At 50.2% G+C, this 19,739-nt stretch overlaps 1 protein-coding gene across 1 annotated transcript; it reads left to right on the top strand.

Moving 5' to 3' along the window:
* Nucleotides 1-5,430: 5,430 nt before the first annotated feature.
* APOA4 (apolipoprotein A4) lies at nt 5,431-7,962 on the top strand. The gene is made up of 3 exons (XM_047693115.1): nt 5,431-5,594; nt 5,959-6,085; nt 6,833-7,962. The coding sequence occupies exons 1-3, from the start codon at nt 5,546-5,548 to the stop codon at nt 7,803-7,805; spliced, it is 1,149 nt and encodes a 382-aa protein (XP_047549071.1). The 5' UTR covers nt 5,431-5,545; the 3' UTR covers nt 7,806-7,962.
* Nucleotides 7,963-19,739: the final 11,777 nt, after the last annotated feature.

Raw genomic sequence — 19,739 nt, 5'->3', positions numbered from 1 at the left:
GGGAGATTAGAGCACCAGCCAGGGGCTTCTGGGCCCATCTCAGCCCTTCACAGGAGGCTTGTAGATCCCTCCCCCCCCCAACCCCCTCTCCCTGCAAACTGAGAAGGCTCGGGAACAACTCAGTATTGGGGTGGGGTGTCTAGAGTGAAGTCACAGAAGACCTACGGGCAGAGGCTTCTGTGGGGAGGGCCACGCAGTGGAGTTTACACAGCCCCCTTCCCAGCACCTGCGCTTTTGCCCTTCCATCCCAGGTGCTGCTCACCCAGGAGCCTCCCTGAGCTGAGCCCAGGGCAGGGGGTGGTGGGAAAACAGCAAAGGCTGCTCTGAGCCCAAGGCCTTTGTCCCACCCTCCCTCCCCTCCTCCTCCCCCTGCCCTCTGGACCCACTGATAACATTCCCCGGGACAGCAGCTTCGGCTCAAGGCTGAGGCCTCCCCCGGACTGTGCGGGCCGGGATCGATTTCCAGCACTGAGCACCTCGCACCTTGGGTCTTGGTTTCCTTAGCTTTGAAACGGCAGCCCTCACGGCCCCTTGGCTGGGCAGGGAGCTGGAAGGAAGCAAGGTGGTGGCGTGGCCAGTCTGGTAGGGAGAGGGTGCAGAGGAGCTCTGCAGGGGCTGTCCCGGAGAGGCCACAGGCCTTGCTTGGGGTAAGGTATCCCTGGGCCCACACTGGGAGCCGTAGCCTGGATAGCAGGATCGGGAAGGCTGAGACTTTGGAGACAAGAAATCCTCGGATGAACAATGCCTTTGACACCGATTCATATGACCCAGGGCCAGAGACCTAACATCTCAGAGCCTCCGTTTTCCTCCCTTGAAAAAGGGAATAGAATGTAGTGAAAAGAAGGGCCATCTGTACCCCAATGTTCATAGCAGCAATGGCCACGGTCGCCAAACGGTGGAAAGAACCAAGATGCCCTTCAACGGACGAACGGATAAGGAAGATGTGGTCCATATACACCATGGAGTATTATGCCTCCATCAGAAAGGATGAGGGGCGCCTGGGTGGCTCAGTGGGTTAAGCTGCTGCCTTCGGCTCAGGTCATGATCTCAGGGTCCTGGGATCGAGTTCCGCATCGGGTTCTCTGCTCGGCAGAGATCCTGCTTCCCTCTCTCTCTCTCTCTCTCTCTGCCTGCCACTCCATCTGCTTGTGATCTCTCTCTGTCAAATAAATAAATAAAATCTTTAAAAAAAAAAAAAAGGATGAATACCCAACTTTTGTAGCAACATGGACGGGACTGGAAGAGATGATGCTGAGTGAAATAAGTCAAGCAGAGAGAGTCAATGATCATATGGTTTCACTTATTTGTGGAGCATAACAAATAGCATGGAGGACATGGGGAGATGGAGAGGAGAAAGGAGTTGAGGGAAATTGGAAGGGGAGGTGAACCATGAGAGACTATGGACTCTGAAAAACAATCTGAGGGTTTGGAAGGGGCAGGGGGTGGGAGGTTGGGCCAGCCTTGTGGTGGGTATTGTGGAGGGCACGTATTGCATGGAGCACTGGGTGTGGTGCATAAGCAATGAATTCTAGTACACTGAAAAGTAATTAAAATAATAAAAAAATTTAAAAAAAAAGAATGCCAATATGCTAAGAGCTGTGGTGTAAAGTAAATGAGATATATATATATATATATATATATATATATATATATATATATACAAAGCAACTGGTTCATGGAGGGGACCTGATAAATCTCTCTTCCTCCCAAATACCTTGTCCATCCCCAGACAGCACACTCTGAAGACAGGAGGAGGCCCCAGTGTAGAAACAGGGCTTTGGGCAGGCAGCCATCCTCTCAGGAAGAAGCAACTAACCCAACAATACGAAATCAAAGGCCGGAGAAAGTAGCCTGGTTCCACCCTCAGAAATCTTTATTATTGCCTGAGACTTGAAGTTTCTCCATTAGAAATTCATTCCTTTGACTTAGACCCTATATTCTGTTAAAACGCAAATAGATTCCTATGAAGTAGATATTAATAACCCCATTTTGTAGGTAAGAAACCTAAGGCTCACGCGGCTGAGATGTACCCAAGTACACAGAGCCCATCACGGGTAGAGCTGGGAAGCAGAACACAGGGCTTCAATGACCTACACTGGTACTAAACAGCTTGGAGACATGAGACCCTCAGGGGTTTACTAGTCACTCTTCCTGAGCAGATTTTGCCAATGGGGTGGGGGAGGAAATGGGGTGGGGGAGGAAAGGAAGCTGATTTGGTCACTGAAAGGACTGAGCACTCGGGAGGGCGGAGAGCAATTGTGCCCATGTCACTCTTCTGTTCTGGCCTGTCCCTCCGCGGCAGAGGTGAAGGCCACAGTGGGAATCCAGATCCCAGCTGGGTTGGAGTACAAAGTCCTCAGCCCCTGGGCATGCTATAATGGACCCTCCAACTCCCATTGCCTGCGTGTGTGGAGGGTCTGGAGGAACCTGTCCTCTCTCTGCTATGTAGTAATGGGCTCCCTGACACCAGGGAGGTCAGAAGACGGGGCAGAGAGACCCAGCAGGCAGGTGCTGGGCTAGGTTGAGAACCCAGGTGTGCAGACCCATGCAGCAGGTGTGTGGCATGCCAAGAGCCTGGGCCATTTTCTCATTCAAAGGGCTTGGCGCGTTTGAGTGCCCGGACCCCTCTGGGCGGTCTCAGTAGGGGCTGTCTCCGTAGGGGCCCTTCCAGTGGCCAGCCTAAGAGGCCTGGCCTTCCCTATTCTCTCCCTCCCTCCCTCCCATGCTAGCTCCCTTGGAATGAGGCGACTTCTCTGGGCCTGGCCCAAGACTGGCCCTAAAAAGTAAGTGGCAGCCATGGGTGGTGAGGGGCGGGGGGTGGGGGAGGCTTGGCCACCTGGGGCCAGAAATGGTCCTCTGGGGTTAAGCAGACTCTCTGAGTGTCCTTGTGTCTGAGTGAGGCTTAGCACACAAGCCTCTGTGACCCATGCCCCTGCCCCTGGGCTGAACTGGGAGCGCCGCGTCGGCCCTGCCAGCCAGAGGACCTGGAAAAGCCAGTATCTGTGCTCAAAGAGAACCAGAACCCAGCCAGAGGCAGGGTCCCCTTCTTCCATCCGTAGCTCCAACACTCAGGGCCTGCACACTCCTTCTCCCCCGCTCCCAGTACAAATCCATTCAAAGCCTGATACAAAACACACCTACTGACACTGGAAGAGAAACGCATTCATTAACGGCACCCACCCATGACACGTCAGGACACAGCACCCCCTCCTCAAGGATGCGACTGCTCATATCGGCCTGCACCCATCTACACCCGTCCCTCAGCGGCACGCCCCAGCTTTGTGCCCACCCACAGCGGAAGGAGTGACACACTTAGGTGACTCTGTCCATGTCCTGGCAGACACTCTCAGACGCTCAGTGTCTGCATGCTCAGATAGGTGCAGACACTCCCAGTGCCTGTCCACCCCAACAAGAAAGACAGAGCCTGTCATATGCTGGTGACACTCGCTGCTCAGACTCGAAGTCCAAGAGGTCAAACTGCAGCTGAGGTGTCTTTGGTGACTCATTGCTCTTTTCTTCTCCGGGCCCAGGGGAAGGGATGGGGGCATGGAGCACGCACGGACCTTTGTGCCCACCCCTGGCCGGACTGTGCCCGATGAGGGAGCAGGAGCAGGAATGATAGGCCAGTGTTGCAGGGAGGGAAGGTTTTCGGGGTGAAACCTGGCTCATGCTTGGTGAGCACCTACTGTGCCCCGGGCAGCCTTCCTAGCAGGACACGGGTTCTCACTGGATCCCTGCAACCAGCAGGCAGGGACTATTCTACGCCCAGTGGAGGTGGCCGAGGCTCAGAGAGATGTGCCCTGTCCCCACCCAGGGAGTCCGACTCCAGAATCTGAGCCCCACACAGCTGCTGGGAGAAGAAGGGAAGGGCTGCTTTGGGGAGAGGGGCACTCCCTGGTACTAGAGGCAACTGTGAGTGGTGGGGGGGATGCATGGTGTGGGCAGCAGCAGGCCTTCTAGCTGCCTTTAATCCCATGAGACATCAAGCCACTGCTGGAGTATGAAGCATGGAGGCCTGATAAGTCAGGGTGAACGCAGCTCTGGTCTACAGGAGTCCAGCTTCCTGCCGGTCCCTGCACTCCCGTGTGGGAGCCAATGGCGCTCTAGGATGGGAGTCATCTGGTGGTCAGTGCAGGTGGCATGGTCCCTCAGAGCGACCCACACTAACCAGGCTGCAGTGTCTTCTTGGTGGATGGCTTCCTGTAATTGTGTGTGCAACCTCATTTGTAGAGAACGTTGGAAGTCCTGTAGAAGACTTCCTGCGCTTTAGTCCCGTCCCACAGGCGAAGTTCCCTAAGAGGCTCAGGTCTTGTGATTCAGCATAGACTGACTGCTCCTGCCCAGGTGGCAGGGCTGGGCTGGGGGCAGGAATCAGGCCTCAGGCCAGCCGATCTCCCCGCATGGTGCACCGTCCTGGGAGCCCCCAGAGGCCTGGGCCTGCCTCTGCCACTCTTACTGGTCCAAACCAGGAAAACAATACTATTACTAATAACAACAACTACTTTGTCTTGCTAACTCTGCGCCAGGCATTTTACTACTCATGCCATGAGCAACCCCCATGTTTCTTTCTTTTTTTTTTTTAAAGATTTTTATTTATTTATTTGACAGAGAGATCACAAGCAGGCAGAGAGGCAGGCAGAGAGAGAGGAGGAAGCAGGCTCCCTGCTGAGCAGAGAGCCCGATGCGGGGCTCGATCCCAGGACTCTGAGATCATGACCTGAGCCGAAGGCAGCGGCTTAACCCACTGAGCCACCCAGGCGCCCCATAACCCCCATGTTTCAAAGGAGAAACCGAGGCTCAGAGCTAGGCTGAGCTGATTCATGAGGCCCAGGTGACCCAGCTTGGCAGTGGTCGTACAGGAAGCACACTTACGATGAACCCTTCCAATACAGGGCCCGGCCCTCCCACCTGCCCAAAGGCTTGCTAGAGCCTTCTCCTCCCAGGCACGCCTGGACCAGAGCTCTGGATCTTAGCTTGCTGTCCCCAGTGGTGGCCCTGGGTGTCCCAGTCCGGGGTCTGGTGCTCTGAGATGGATCAGAGTGGGGGATGTTGTGGGGAAGGGCTCTCTTCCCTGAGACAGGCAGAGGAGGTGTGAACTTTGCCCCCAAACCTGGCTCAGGCCCAGAATTGTCAGCAGGGCCTCTGGGACATCAGTCCCTGGCTCGGGGGTTCCCTAGGCCTCCTTTCTGCCAACAACTCGTGGCTCCCCATCCTCCCTTCTGTACTGGGTGGGGCGCCAACACAGAACAGCCTCTCCGGAGTGCTGCCTCAGCCCCAGTCTGCTGTCAGCTGCCACGTTGTCTTGGGTCACAAAAGTCCAAGAGGCCTCCTGAGAATGTGTCACCTTCCAGCGTGGAGTCACACTGGGGAGGGAGCTGGGGAGGGCAGCCTGGTGGGGGTTTAAATGTCTGGCTGGCTCCGAGGTCCAGTCAGTTTCGACAGCAGCACAGGTGAGCTGTCTGAGAGCCTCTCCTCTGGGCCTCCTGTGACCCCAGGAAGGATCCAGTGCAGTGCGAGTCTCTTCCAGCCCAGCAAGAAGCCCAGGATGTTCCTGAAGGCAGTGGTCCTGACCCTGTCCCTGGTGGCTGTCACTGGTGAGTAGCCTTTGGAAGAGGTTTTCAGGCAGGACTCATCTGCTGCATAAAGTGGGCAGGATGGAGAATCCAGAGCGCAGGCAAGAGGACAGTTCCAAATGCCTGTCATCCCCTGGCTGGATGCAGAAGGCTGCCCACCTGCCACGTGGTTCATAGGAGGGCTGGCCTCTGCCCAACGTTCTGCCCCCTGGCTCTGGTGCTTTCCCAGTTTTACACGCCCCTGTAGCTTTTAAGGAGGGAAGCACAGGGGGTGGGGGGATCAGTGTTTGGGCTCCCCCACTGCCAGCCGGTCTGCAGCTCAGGGCTGGTACGGAGGGACAAGGAAGGAGATGGATCCACGTGAATCTCTCTGTTTCCTGCCCAGGTGCCCGGGCTGAGGTCAGTGCCGACCAGGTGGCCACTGTGGTGTGGGACTACTTTAGTCAGCTGAGCAACAATGCCAAGGAAGCCATGGAACATCTTCAGAAGTCGGAGCTCACCCAGCAGCTCAAGTAAGAGGGGCACGGCTCACGGGGCGTCTTGCAATGGGATGGCAAGGGCTGAGCTCTGAGGCTGGAGACGTGAGCGTAGGATACCCACTGCCCTGCCACTAACTCTCCCGGGGACCCTGAGGTCTCCAGATCTGCGATCCACATATGCAACAGGGGGTTAGACTAATAATCCCCGAGGAATCTTCCTGCTTGAACTTTCTAGAGTGTGACAGATGGCCACATGCTAGCATTGAGAGACATGGGAGAAAGGGAGGGAGGGAAATGTCATGGGAACTGGGTCCTAAGACATTCCAGAAGGATGGGAGCCTGTGAAATCATGGGAAAGGAAGTGGGGATATTTGGGAAGCCTCTGAGGGTGGGCACGTGGAAGGAAACTAGTATTTTGAATCCCTAAAAGACTGGAAGTGGTCCAGAGCATAACATTCTATTAATGAATGTAATCTGTGTCACACCACACCTTAGCTGGGAAGGACTTCAAAGTCTGCCCTTTGTACTTCACAGATGTGGGGTGGATGGGGGGGGTGCCGGGTCACTGTGACTCAAGGTCAGGGGGAGAGTCAGAGATGCAGGGTAATAACTTAGTCTATTACATCTACTCTCCCAAACCATGATCTACCTGTGACCTTAATACCCCGGAACACTCATCCTTCTCAGGCAGGTGTGTATGAGATGAGCCAGGCATAAGGAGACAATCCTGGCGTGTCATGCCAAGTGTAACGGTGGCCCCCTTGTGTCCCTCCCCTGCAGTGCCCTCTTCCAGGACAAGATTGGGCAAGTGAACACCTACACCGACAACCTGCAGAAGAAGCTGGTGCCTTTTGCCACGGAGCTGCACGAACGCCTGAGCAAAGACTCGGAGAAGCTGAAGGAGGAGATCCGGAAGGAGCTGGAGGAGCTGCGCGCCCGGCTGCTGCCCCACGCCACCGAGGTGAGCCAGAAGATCGGGGACAACATGCGCGAGCTGCAGCAGCGCTTCGGGCCGTACGCGGATGAGCTGCGCACCCAGGTCAACACCCACGCCGAGCGGCTGCGGAAACAGCTGACGTCCCACGCGCAGCGCATGCAGAGCGCGCTGCGCCAGAACGTGGACAACCTGCAGGTCTCCCTGACGCCCTATGCAGATGAGTTGAGGGCCCAGATCAACCAGAACGTTGAAGAGCTCAAGGGACGCCTCACGCCCTACGCGGATGAGCTCAAGGTCAAGATCGACCAGAACGTGGAGGAGCTGCGCCGCAGCCTGGCTCCCTACGCGCAGGACGTGCAGGAGAAGCTCAACCACCAGCTCGAGGGCCTGGCCTTCCAGATGAAGAAGAACGCCGAGGAGCTGAAGGCCAAGATCTCGGCCAACGCTGATGAGCTGCGGCAGAGGCTGGAGCCCGTGGCTGAGGAGGTGCGGGGCAAGCTGAGGGACAACTCCCAGGAGCTGCAGAAGTCGCTGGCCGAGCTGAGCAGCCAGCTGGACCGGCAGGTGGAGGAGTTCCGCCGCAACGTGGGGCCCTACGGCGAGACCTTCAACAAGGCTCTCCTACAGCAGGTGGAGGAGCTGAGGCAGAAGCTGGGCCCCTATGCAGGGGATGTGGAAGACCACCTGAGCTTCCTGGAGAAGGATCTGAGGGACAAGGTCAACTCTTTTTTCAGCACCCTCAAGGAGACAGAGAACCAGGATACACTTGTGGCCGCCACCGAGCAGCAGCAGTCGCTGGTCCCTTTAGACAGCTGAGCTGTCCCTCGAGCTCACGCCCTCCCATGGACACCTGCCCAGCCCGGCCCCCTGTCTGTCTGTCTGTCCCAAGGCAATTCTGGTACAAGCTTGAGGACACATGTCCAGTGGAAAATGACACTACCTCTCACTACTCAATAAAGCTGCTAAAGAACTAGTCCGGTGGCAATGTGACTTCTCATTGTTGGTGCGCCGGGGGTGGGACAAACCCGCTGGCACAGCTTAGCGGGGGCCTGCGGGGGATGCTTGGGGGGACACCAGGGCTGGGGAGACGACACTGCAGGGTGTGCTCAGAGGGGTGGAGGGGGTGCTCTAAAGGGAGGTGAAAAAAGATGTCACCCATTACCCAAAGATGAAATAGGCAGCCGGCTTATATTCCCTTAGCCAAGAGCTGTGTCTGGAATGCCCTCAGTGTGCACGCCACGGTTCCAGGCAGCAGACAGTGAGCAAAAGAGCTTTTGTGGAGCGCGGGTCTGACGCTGTGCTTCACTCTGAGGGGGCCACGGAGGTAAGCTTGACAGGCTTCCTGGCTTTGAAGAGCTCACGGCACAGTGGGGGAGGCTGTCCCTCCTTCCAGAAGCTCTCCTGGGCCTTGAACTTGAGTTACTTGTGTGAATTTTGGTTTATTCCTCCCCATCTCACTCTCATGATAGAATTGACTCACGAGGTGAGCCCAGCATCATGAGAGAAGTGGAAGCCTTGCCCAGAACCCCCGTAATGCAGGGGGGATGTCCACCACACTGGCAGGGGGGTGGCATTGGGCGGGCTCACATTCGAATCCCAATATCAGGCTTACACAGAAGAAAAAAAGCTTAGGTGGTAAATTCATCAGGGCTCCTCTCAGAAAGGTGAGGTTTTGCTTTCTACTTTATATATTTTATATAGTATTTAGGATTTTATGATCCTATTTGGAATTACTTTCTTGTTGTGGTTATATATATGTGTGTATGTATACATATAACACATAAAATTTGCCACCTTAACCATTTTTAAGTATAGAATTCGAGGATGTTAATTGCATTCACAATGTAGTACAACCCTACAGCTCCCTCCCAGATTTACCACCCCAAACAGAAACTCTGTATCCACTAAGCAATTCCTCATTACTTCCCCAACTCCAGCCCCTGGTAACCTCTACTCTGCTTTCTGTCTGCTGTGGGGAGTTCATGAGAGAGTATCATGCAATATTTACCCTTTTGTGTCTGGCTTCTTCCACTTAGCATAACGTTTTCAGGTTCATCTGTGTTATAGCTGCACCAGAAGATCCTTCCTTTTTAAAGGCTATATAATGGGGCACCTGGGTGGCTCTGTGGGTTAAAGCCTCTGCCTTCGGCTCAGGTCATGATCCCGGGGTCCTGAGATCGAGCCCCACATTGGGCTGTCTGCTCGGCGGGGAGCCTGCTTCCTCCTCTCTCTCTGCCTGCCTCTCTGCCTACTTGTGATTCTGTCAAATAAACAAATAAAATCTTCAAAAAATAAATAAAGGCTGTATAAGACTCCACGTAGCTTCAGACCACATGGTCATCCACTGATGGACTCTCGGGTCGTTTCCACCCTTTGGCTGTTGTGATAATGCCGTTGTGTATAGAAATATCTCAAGTCCTTGCTTTCAGTTCTCCCGTGTGTACATCCAGAGTTGGAATTGCTGGGTGGCGTGGTAATTCAGAACTACTCCGGGATCCAGGCTTTACCACGTAGCAAACCCAAGCCCCTAAACCCAGAAGAACCAAGTACTAGAGGCCCTTGCAAGGGTGGGGGAGGGGGTGTTTCCCGGTCCTTGGTGCAGTCCACATCAGTACCTCCCCGAGGAGGACTCCGAGAGCCCATGCCAATCTCAGGCCTGAAGCTCCCCCAGCTACCTCTGGCTCCTCAGGTGACCTGGATGCCTCTACAGGCATAGGTTAGTATCCCCGAAGGGATGTCAGCCAGCACTGACGTGAGCCAGGCTGAGACGCTAGCCACACATCCGCACCCATCCCCAAAGCTCAAAGGTCAGAAGTCATCTGAAAACGTCAAAGGGGTCATTACCCCTAAGTTGTCTGTGTATGGAACAGCCCTGACTAAGGAAAGGAGAGCCCAGCAAGGCCAAGGAAGGGTCTGGGGGCCTGTCCTCCTCTGCCCACAGGGCCTTGTTGCTGTGGAGGAATTGTCCCAGTGCAGTTGAAAGCCTCTCGTGCCTGGGAATGCTGTGTTCTCCTGGTGTTATCATAGGACACGCTGTGTTCCCAGAGCAGAGAGCACAGGCAGGGGCACGCTCTGGGGAGAGAAACAAGTGTGGGGTTATCTGGGGACTTCTGTGTCCAAGGAAGACAGAACCATGGTTATCTCGCTGTGTGACAACAAATGGCTAATGATGGGGGGCACAGTCAGAGACCCCAGTGCTGCCCACGTCAGAGCGGTGAGGATGTGGGCAGCTGGTTCCGAGGTGGGAAGTGAGGGATGTGAGCAGACCATGAGGTTTGGAGGGACTCGTCTTGTCTCAGTCCAACTCCTTGACACCATCTCTAACACACGAACACAACTCCTCACTCACAGGTACCCCATTCCTCTGTCCATCACTCTCCAGCCTCCTGCCTGGCTCCAAGACTGATCCTGCTCTCTCGTTCGTGCCCTGCACGGTCTCTCTTAGAGCCGGAGGGCTGACCTGTGTGATTAACAGGCTATTGCAGAAGTCATAGCATATGACTCCCGAGGCTGGCTCATGGAGGGCTCTGTAGTTTCCACCTTGCTCTCCCTTTGATTGTTGACACTGAGGGATGATAGGCAGGAAGAGTGGTCCCTTCTCAACAGCCAGCACCAACCTGCCAGCCACACGAGTGAGCCACGTTAGAAACAGAGGCTTGGGGCACCTGGGTGGCTCAGTGGGTTAAAGCCTCTGCCTTCAGCTCAGGTCATGATCCCAGGGTCCTGGGATCGAGCCCCATATTGGGCTCTCTGCTCAGCGGGGAGCCTGCTTCTTCCTCTCTCTCTCTGCATGCTTCTCTGCCTGCTTGTGATCTCTGTCTGTCAAATAAATAAATAAAATCTTTAAAAAACAAAACAAAACAAAAATAAAAACAGATGCTTGGCCAGACTTTCGGAGGCCTAGAGCCCCAGGCTATGTCCTGCCGGAGACCTCATGACAGATCCCGAACCAGAACCACACAGCCTGGCCACACACCCACAGGAACTGGGAGGGATCCTGTGATGTTAAGTTTGGGGCTGATTTGTTATGCAGAGTAGCTAACTGGTACACATGCCTCGCACAGGGCTGGCCACCCGGGCACCCGGTCAGCTGGTGAGGGGATGGGTCTTACTCGGTATGTGACACCTCCACGGACAGGCAGCTTACTATCTTCCCGAACAACTGATTTATGCTCAAACAACTCTGTTACAGATTATTAAAATCACACTTGATCTTTCTCAATACGGCTTTGGTTGTATTTGTATTTCACTTTTGAACCACAGAATGGATATAATCTCATTATATATACGTTCTTCCCACAGGCAATGTACCCAGACGCTCCTTTCATGGAAGCCCAAACCTTGTGGACAAAATTGAGCCAGAGGTATGCCATACTCACCGCGGCCTTGGGGTGAACCATCTCGGCTGGTTTCGGAGAGGGTGAAGGTTCGGCCGATCTTGCTTCTTCTCCCATGATCAGTGCTTAGCCCAATGGCCAGAACTTAGTAGGTGCACAATAAATAGTTGTGGAATAAACTAACACTTTTAATGAATCGTTGTTTCATGCCCAGTTGCACAGGACAGGTATGTTCACCTTTACCAGGTAATGCTGAGTTGTTTTGTGAGATGATCGCACCGCTTTTTCTTTCTCTCTTCCTATAATAGGAAACTTCTGGACAAGCCTTCTGATTTTCTTACCTTTTCTCTCATGTCCTGCTGCTATGCATGCTTTCCATTCTGGGAGACTTCTTCAGCCTCTATCCAGTTTTCTTGTTTCTGCAATCACATATTTATTTATTATTTATTGAAAGATTTTTATTTATTTGTCAGAGAGAGAAAGTGAGTGAACACAAGCAGGGGAGTGTCAGGAAGAGGGACAAGCAGGCTCCCTGCAGAGCGGGGAGCCGGATGCAAGGCTTGATCCCAGGGCCCCGGGTTCATGGCCTGAACCCAAGGCAGATGCTTAACGACTGAGCCACCCAGGCGCCCCTGCAATCACGTGTTTAATTTGCAAGAGCTTTTAAAACATTCTGTGAATGTTCTTCTACAATATCCTGTTCTTGTTTGATCAATGTAATGTATTTAACTCTTTGATGATATTCATGGTATCTTTAAATGTTCTTTCTGCGTAGCTACGGTTTTCTTCAAGTTCTTTTTAAGAACGTTTGCTTGTTTTGGGTCCCTCTCTTTCACGTTCAGATCTGTCCTTGAATAACTGGTCATTTTGCTTGTCTGCTTAAATCTACGGTGGGGATTTTAAAGCTGATGTGAAGTTCCCAGCACATGAGTGGTCTAGTTGACTGTGAGCATTACTGTTAGGTGATCCACTGGAATATTTAATTGGGGAATGCCTAGTGTGAAAAAAATTAGGTATTTCCTTTTGAGTTGGTCCTGGGTCCTTGGGAAGTTTCTCCCACTCTTGTGCCTGGAGGGCAAAGGCCTGGATACCCGTGTTCCTGGGGCTAAGTGGAAGGAGCAGGATGGGGCTCCACATTCAGAGGGCATCCTTTGGTTCAATCCCACTGTGTCTAGTATGGTAACCCTGTTCTCAACTCTGCCTAGCATTCTTTCCCCTTTCAGAAATGAAAATTCCAGTCTTCTGCCAAGGTGACATAAGGGAGCTAAAGTTTCTCCCGCTTTTTAAAATAATTTCAACTAGGAGTGCCTGGGTGGCTCAGTGGCTTAAATGTCTGCTTTTGGCTCAGGTCATGATCTCAGGGTCCTGGGATGGAGCCCTGCATCGGGCTCCCTGCTCGTGGGGAGCCTACTTCCTCCCTCTCCCTCTGTTGCTCCCCCTGGCTTGTGCTCTCTCTCTGTCAAATAAATAAATAAAATCTTAAAAAAAGAAATCCTGTACTCTCTTTTATTTATTGTTTTTTTTTTTTTTTGGAAGATTTTATTTATTTATTTGACAGAGAGAGACACAGTGAGAGAGGGAACACAAGCAGGGGGAGGGTCAGAGGGAGAAGCAGGCCCCCCCTGCTGAGCAGGCAGCCCGATGCAGAACTCAGTCCTAGGACCTCAGGATCATGACCTGAGCCGAAGGCAGCCGCTTAACGACTGAGCCACCAAGGTGCCCCCCCTTCCTGTACTCTCTTTTTAAAAAATATGGAAGAATATACAAGAGCTGATGGTAGAATTGTGGGTGATTATGTATATTTTTGCTTCTCTGTATTTTATACTTTCTCTACATTATACTTTTTAAAAAATATTAACAAAATAAAAAGCTACTGATGTAAGTTAATATTTTAAAAGACAGGATTTCCTATTTACACATGTCGGGCACTCTTGATCCCAGCCATAGATCTGGTCGGGCCACCAGGAGCTTAGGTCTTTGGGCTGCCTCCCCTTGATCTGAGGCAAAATTGCCATGGGTCAGGGACTTTCTGAGACAGTTCCAAGGTCCCTGTATATAAAGTCCCATGGAGATATTCGATTAGCGGCTCAGTGTTTGGAAAAGCTTTACCTTCCTTCTGAGTCTGGTGTGCTTCCTTCTTCGGATGATGACAATTAGGTAACTTACTGAATTTCCCTCTTCATCTGTTTCCACAAAACCCAAAACCAATGTGGAAGTCAACGGTTACCACCATGTCTTCGTGATGGCCTCTGTGCTCATGTCTTTTAGGTCCTGTGCTTTGTCAGGTTCTCAGATTCTCTGCTATTAATTTTATTTTCACTGGTTCTAAGGGTCTCCCCCTTCTATCATCATCATCATCATCGTCTAAATTTCCACTGCCAGTAGCCTCAGATCTTTGGGGATGAAAAAGGATATAGGTAAACAAAACCCAAATAGATAAACAATCAGAACCCTTATCTCTGTTGGCACGCCATGACTGTGTTGACTCAGAGTGTGCCTAGGACATTTTGTGGTCTTACAGTCTACGTCACTGGCCCCACCATTAGCAAATGATCCAGACACAAACATCTTGCTGCAGGACATCTCTCCGTCGTGATGGGTCATGGACAGCGGAGGATAAACAGGCCATCGTGACAAGGCTAAAGACCTAGAGACCTGCCGTTCTGGCCGTAGCTAGTGCTGGTTCCAGCTCTGTGGGCATGGTGGGGGGGGCATGTTAAGTGTGGGATGGGACGAGGAGGGAGAGGTGAACTCCGCTCTCCACGGTAACTGGACTTGGCTTGTCCCTCCCCTGGCTGACCCTGAGCTACTGTCCCTGTGTCCATATCGGCTTACACATGGATCCTGGCTTCTCTGCGTTTTGACAGCCCTCTTTCTCCCAAATCATAAACCCCCTTGGGGTGAGGGGGCAGGACCTGGCTTTCTTCTGAGCACAGTGGGTTCCTGGCATCTCCTAGTAAGGACTGCAGGGCTCTGTTGTGGTTCCAGTCCCCGGAGCAGGGTTCTCTCACCCTGAGCATCAGGTGGTGTGTGGAGCACGGACTCCAGAGTCAGACACACCTGGGTTTCGCACAGGGCAAGGCCCTGAGCAAGTTACCGAATCTTTCTCAGTCTCAGTGTCTCTGTAAGTAAAATGAGGATAACAGTACCAGCCTCGGAGCATTACAGGTGATAAGGGTAAACACCGGGCATGTGGCAGGTGCCCAATAGAGGGGTCATTGTGATCAAGTTTTTCAGATCTGTCAGGCCTCTGTTGGGCCTGACTCTGAAGGCAGGGAGACTTGCAGGTGTGCCCAGGGTACCTTCCCAGGCTGCTCTGCTGCTGAGCGCTGGCCAGACTCTTCCCTGTTTTCCACCCTCACCCCACGCCCCCGACCCCAGCTACGACTGCACAGCTTCCTGCCTCTGCGCCTTTACTCGTGCCGTGCCTGCTGCTTCTTCCCTCCATCACCCTCTGGACCAAACCCTCCATGTCTCCAGCCTCACCCAGGGCATACTCTCCACTCCCCGGCCTTTGCAGCAACCTGGTCCTTGCTCAGCCCACCTGGTTCCCCTCACGGCCCTCCTCGGTGGAGGCTGGTCATCCTCAGGCCTGGTTGCTGTGTCCAGACCACCCAGTCTTTGCGGCTGCTTCTGCCGGGCTCTGCTCCTTGCCTGCCCTGGTTGCTGAGTGCCTCATTCCCTGAGCCGTGGGCACCTGGCTCCTACTGGACTATCTGTGTCTTCTCCCAGGAGCTCGCCTGTGTCCTGGAGACATCAAAATCCATGTCAAAAATGTGACCAAACACGCGTGTACTGGAGGACCCGGAGCAGCTCTGCCTCTGGCCCGTTTCTCTCACACATCCCCGGGGCCATGCCCGCTCCCAGGGGCCCTGGGGTGTTGCCTCCCTCGCCGCCCTCTTGGGCTCTACTTAACCCTCCATCCTGCCCAGGGCCTCAAGTGTCTCCCAATTCCCTGGGACCCTGGGACCCCTTGTCTCTTTCTTTCCTCTGGCAAAACCTCGTTCAGAAGAAAACAGGCTTCTGCTTTTCTTGCTTCGCCTTGTGGAGTCCCGTTAGAGAACATTCTGGTCAGATTGATGCTGCCGTGAATTCAAGGCCTCCAGCTTTCGGTGGCTCCGTGGCTAGGGTCCAGTCAGCCTTCTGGGAATTCCTGCTCAATCCTCTCTCTCATTCCCCAAAGCAGCGACCCTACATCCGCTCAGGTCCCTTCCCTTCTTCACTTCTGCTCAGGGCTCTACAGCCCAGCTATTTTTTTTTTTTAAAGTAGTTTTATTTATTTATTTGCCAGAGAGAGCGAGAGAGAGAGAGAGCACACAAGCAGGGGGAGAACTAGGCAGAGGGAGAAGAAGACTCCCAGCCGAGCAGAGAGAGCCATGCAGGACCCGATCCCAGGATCCCAGGATCACGACCTGAGCCAAAGGCAGACGCTTAACCAACTGAGCCACGCAGGTGCCCCTGTCTTAGAATGTGTCCTCCAAGAAACAAAATGTGGTAGACACAGCGCAAGTCCTTGGCACCCCCGTCCCCGTCTATTTGCTTTCCCTCCCCAAGGCCATCAGGAGCCTGAAGGTGGTAAGTCTCCTTTCCACCCAAGTTTGTATTCTTTTATATATATATTTATGGAGCCAAATTCATGAGCAGTGCCATTTCACATGCTATAAAAATTCACATAAACAGTATAAAATTATTTGTATCGTCTTGCAATTTGCTTTCTTTCACTTTACGTTATGCTCTGGGGATATAGCCATCTCTCCCTATAACGCATTATCGTTACCAGCAAATACAGTTCTCCATTCTGTGAATATACCAGAATTTATTCATCCCTCTATTGATGGGCACTTCTGTTTTCTGTTTGTTTGTTTTTTTTTCAATTTATTTTATTATTATTATTTTGCTCTTACAAATAATTCTTGGATTTCCCTTGAGGCTTAGTATGTACTAAACTATGGTGAGGATTCTGTATTTCCTGAGGTACAGGGTTCTTATATCAAGTTTGTGGCCTATTGTTCACATCTTTTATTTTTCTGTGATTCTATCTATTTTGAGAAAATGGTACTAAAATTTCTCAGCAAATGTGACAAGTTCTCTTTGAGAGTGAGCGGCTTTTCACTTTATCTGTTTTGATGTGATGATGTTAGGTTTTACCTATCTGGTAAACATTTTTCCCTATTGTTTCTTTACCTGGTAAATTTTTTCTTTCTGTTGATCCTTTTTGCTCCAAAGCTTATGTGCTCTGATATTATATTGTTATACCTGTTTCCTTTTTGTTAAATTTTGTCTGGTATGGGTATTTTTAAAAGATTTTATTTATTTATTTGACGGAGAGAGAAATCACAAGTAGGCAGAGAGGCAGGCAGAGAGAGAGGAAGGGAAGCAGGCTCCCCGCTGAGCAGAGAGCCCCATGCGGGGCTCGATCCCAGGACCCTGAGATCATGACCTGAGCCGAAGGCAGAGGCTTAACACACTGAGCCACCCAGGCAACCCTGGTATGGGTTTTTAAAGTCTCTCTCTCCTGTTATACTTTTTAGCTTTTCTCTGGTGTTATATTTTCAGTATGCCCCTTTAAGTCATGAAAGACGGGAATTTTTGTAAAATCTAATTTTTATTAAAGCGAATTGTCACTAATGACTATAGTAAGCCCTTATGCCACACTTACTATGTGCCAAACAGTGCTCTTAGCCTATTTCATGTTTTAATATATTAAAATGTTCATTTCCCACAGAACCTATGAGGGAGGTACTATAATTATATCCAGTTTACTAGTAAGGAAACTGAGGCAGAGAAAAGTTAAGTAACTTGCCCAAGACCACAGAGCTAATGCACATCAGCATTGTAACCCACACTGTCTCACTCCAGAGTTGGTGCTCTGTGGGCTGGTTTAATCTATTAGGATTACTGATTTCTATCAAATTGTTTTGTATCTTCTCATTATCATTGCATTTTTTTGCTTCTTTTGTTCTTTTTGTTTGCCCTTCTATTGGTTTTATTATGTTCCTTTAAAAATTAATTATATGTGGGTGCTTGGGTGGCTCAGTGAGTTAAAGCCTCTGTCTTTGGCTTAGGTCATGATTTCAGGGTCCTGGGATCAAGTCCCGCATCGGGCTCTCTGCTCCACAGGGAGCCTGCTTCCTCCTCTCTCTCTCTGCCTGCCTCTCTGCCTACTTGTGATCTCTCTCTGTCAAATAAATAAATAAAATCTTTAAAAAATTATATGTGATTTTAAATTTAGTTTTTATTTCATCAAACTTCATAGTTTAGAGAATCAAACAATACTACAAGTTAGGCCAAAAAAGCGAACATCCCTTAAACTCATCGCCATTTCCCCTTCTGCATAAACACCTTTTGGCTCTTAGAGAATTCTGTTATTATTCTCTGATTTTCTGGTTTTAGGCTTATCTTATCTTTAGGCTTTGTTTGTCGGTATGGCCAATAAAAATGGGGTTTTCAATTTAGATTTAAAAAAACAAAATAAAATAAAACCCATTTCCCCAGACATGATATAGGAGGCCAACTGGCACCTGGCAGTTAGGTGTAAAAATAAATAAACACATAAAAATGAATAAATAAATAAAAACAAAAATGTTTTTTTTTTTCACATAGACACACCTTACACACACACTTTCCAGTTTATTATATCATAGGTCTTATTTAAACTATGACATCATAGCCTGTATTCATAGCATGATTATGTACATGCTATTCACATGTAGTTTACTATTATAATTTTCCCAGCATTTTTTTTCTGCTTGTAGTTAATAATTGTCTTTTGTTGCTGTTTATTTAGTTTCCTATATGTTTCAGTGATTTACCCCGAATTCTTGACCAGTTCCATAAATCTGAGAAATGGAGGGAAGCAGGCTAGGGAGCGAAAATCAAGCATACATATGAAATACACGCACAGAGAGAGAAGCAAACATGGCAAAGTATTAATTACTGTATTATTAACGCACAATCACTGAACCTGGGTGGTGAGGATAACGATGATCACTGTACTTTCAACTTTTCTGTATGTGTGAAAATTTTCGTGGTAAATTAGAAAAAAAAAATAAACTGAAGCTGATATGAAGCCTTGAGTCTGTGACTCACTTTAGGATGGACTGTCTCGACTGCAAAGAAGCCCCCAAAAGTGTTTCTTTTGGCCTGTTTTCTTGGGGTAGCCAAATTTTGCAGAAGAATGTTCCAGTGTCCCTCCTGGAGGGTAAACTGTAATCGGCCAGCATTTTGGCCAAAGGAAACGATGGTGTGGAGGAGGGATGCATCCCATAATTTAATATATAAAATTTTACTTACATCCTTTGTTTTTTTGCATAGGGGAGTCCTGGCCCTGATAATACCGTGTTTTCTCCACCTTAACCTCTGCAGGGAATAAACTTCTGGTCTCCTGCTGCTTTGGGGGAAGGCCGGAACCCAGCTGAGTGGCGTTGGGGAGGACGTCTGCTTCTCAAACAGACTTGCAACCAGTTCTCCCATCTTGAGCCCCACTGTCACCCGCGCTTCTAGAATAATCTATGGCTGCTAATGTCTGAGCTTCTGGGGCAGTCAATCAGATCAGGGAGTTTCTTGGCTTTCCCCATCGCTGCTGCAAAATTCATCTTTTCAGGTGTATGTAGTTATTATCATTTGACCATTTGGAAGCTTTCTAACTTCCAAACTATCTTGTCTCCTATTCTCTTTGTGTGTTTATACATTTTTTTTAAGTGCCCTTTAATGCTGCTTTATTGGGATTTCAGAAAAGAGCACAGCCTAATGCAGCCCATCAATCCACCATCCTTTATAAAAGTCAATCTGTTCTTTAGTCTCATTCCCATACACTAGTTTGAAAGTTATACAGTCTTTGTATTCTTTTAATGGGTTATCCTTAACATTTTAATATTCCTGCTTGACCTCACAAAGTCTAAAAGGTAATCAATATCCCCATCTTCTTACTGAATAATGCAAAGACTGCAGAATGCTTTAACTTTGATCTTCGCTTTCCCATTTTCCATGCTACTTGGGTCTAACAGTTTAGGTCCCCCTTGTTTATAACACTTCCTCCAAAATAGCCCCTTCATCGATAAATATTTACTGAGGCCCCCTACCATGTGACAAGCGGTTTTCCAGGTACTGGAAACACAGCAGCAAATGAGACTGAGCTACATTTAAAGGTATTTTATGTTAAGTTGAACTATACGAGCTTGCCAACTTTGACCAATTTTTAGTGGCAAAGAACTAATTTTATATGGTTTAAGTATATGTATGTTTAAATATATTCACGTTTATATACATTCATATAAAATGATGAATGCACTTTCAATTTCCCTAAACGGTTAATAATTTCCTTCCTCCTTCCTGTGTCTATTTGTACCCCATGACTCTCTTAGTTTTGTTTGTTTTTCAGGGAGGATCTGTGAGTGATAATTGCTCTAGGTTC

Source organism: Lutra lutra, chromosome 10, assembly GCF_902655055.1.
Source record: "Lutra lutra chromosome 10, mLutLut1.2, whole genome shotgun sequence".
Lineage (NCBI taxonomy): Eukaryota > Metazoa > Chordata > Mammalia > Carnivora > Mustelidae > Lutra > Lutra lutra.
The sequence above is the reverse complement of the archived record's forward strand: the minus strand, read 5'-3'. Positions and strand labels throughout refer to the sequence as shown.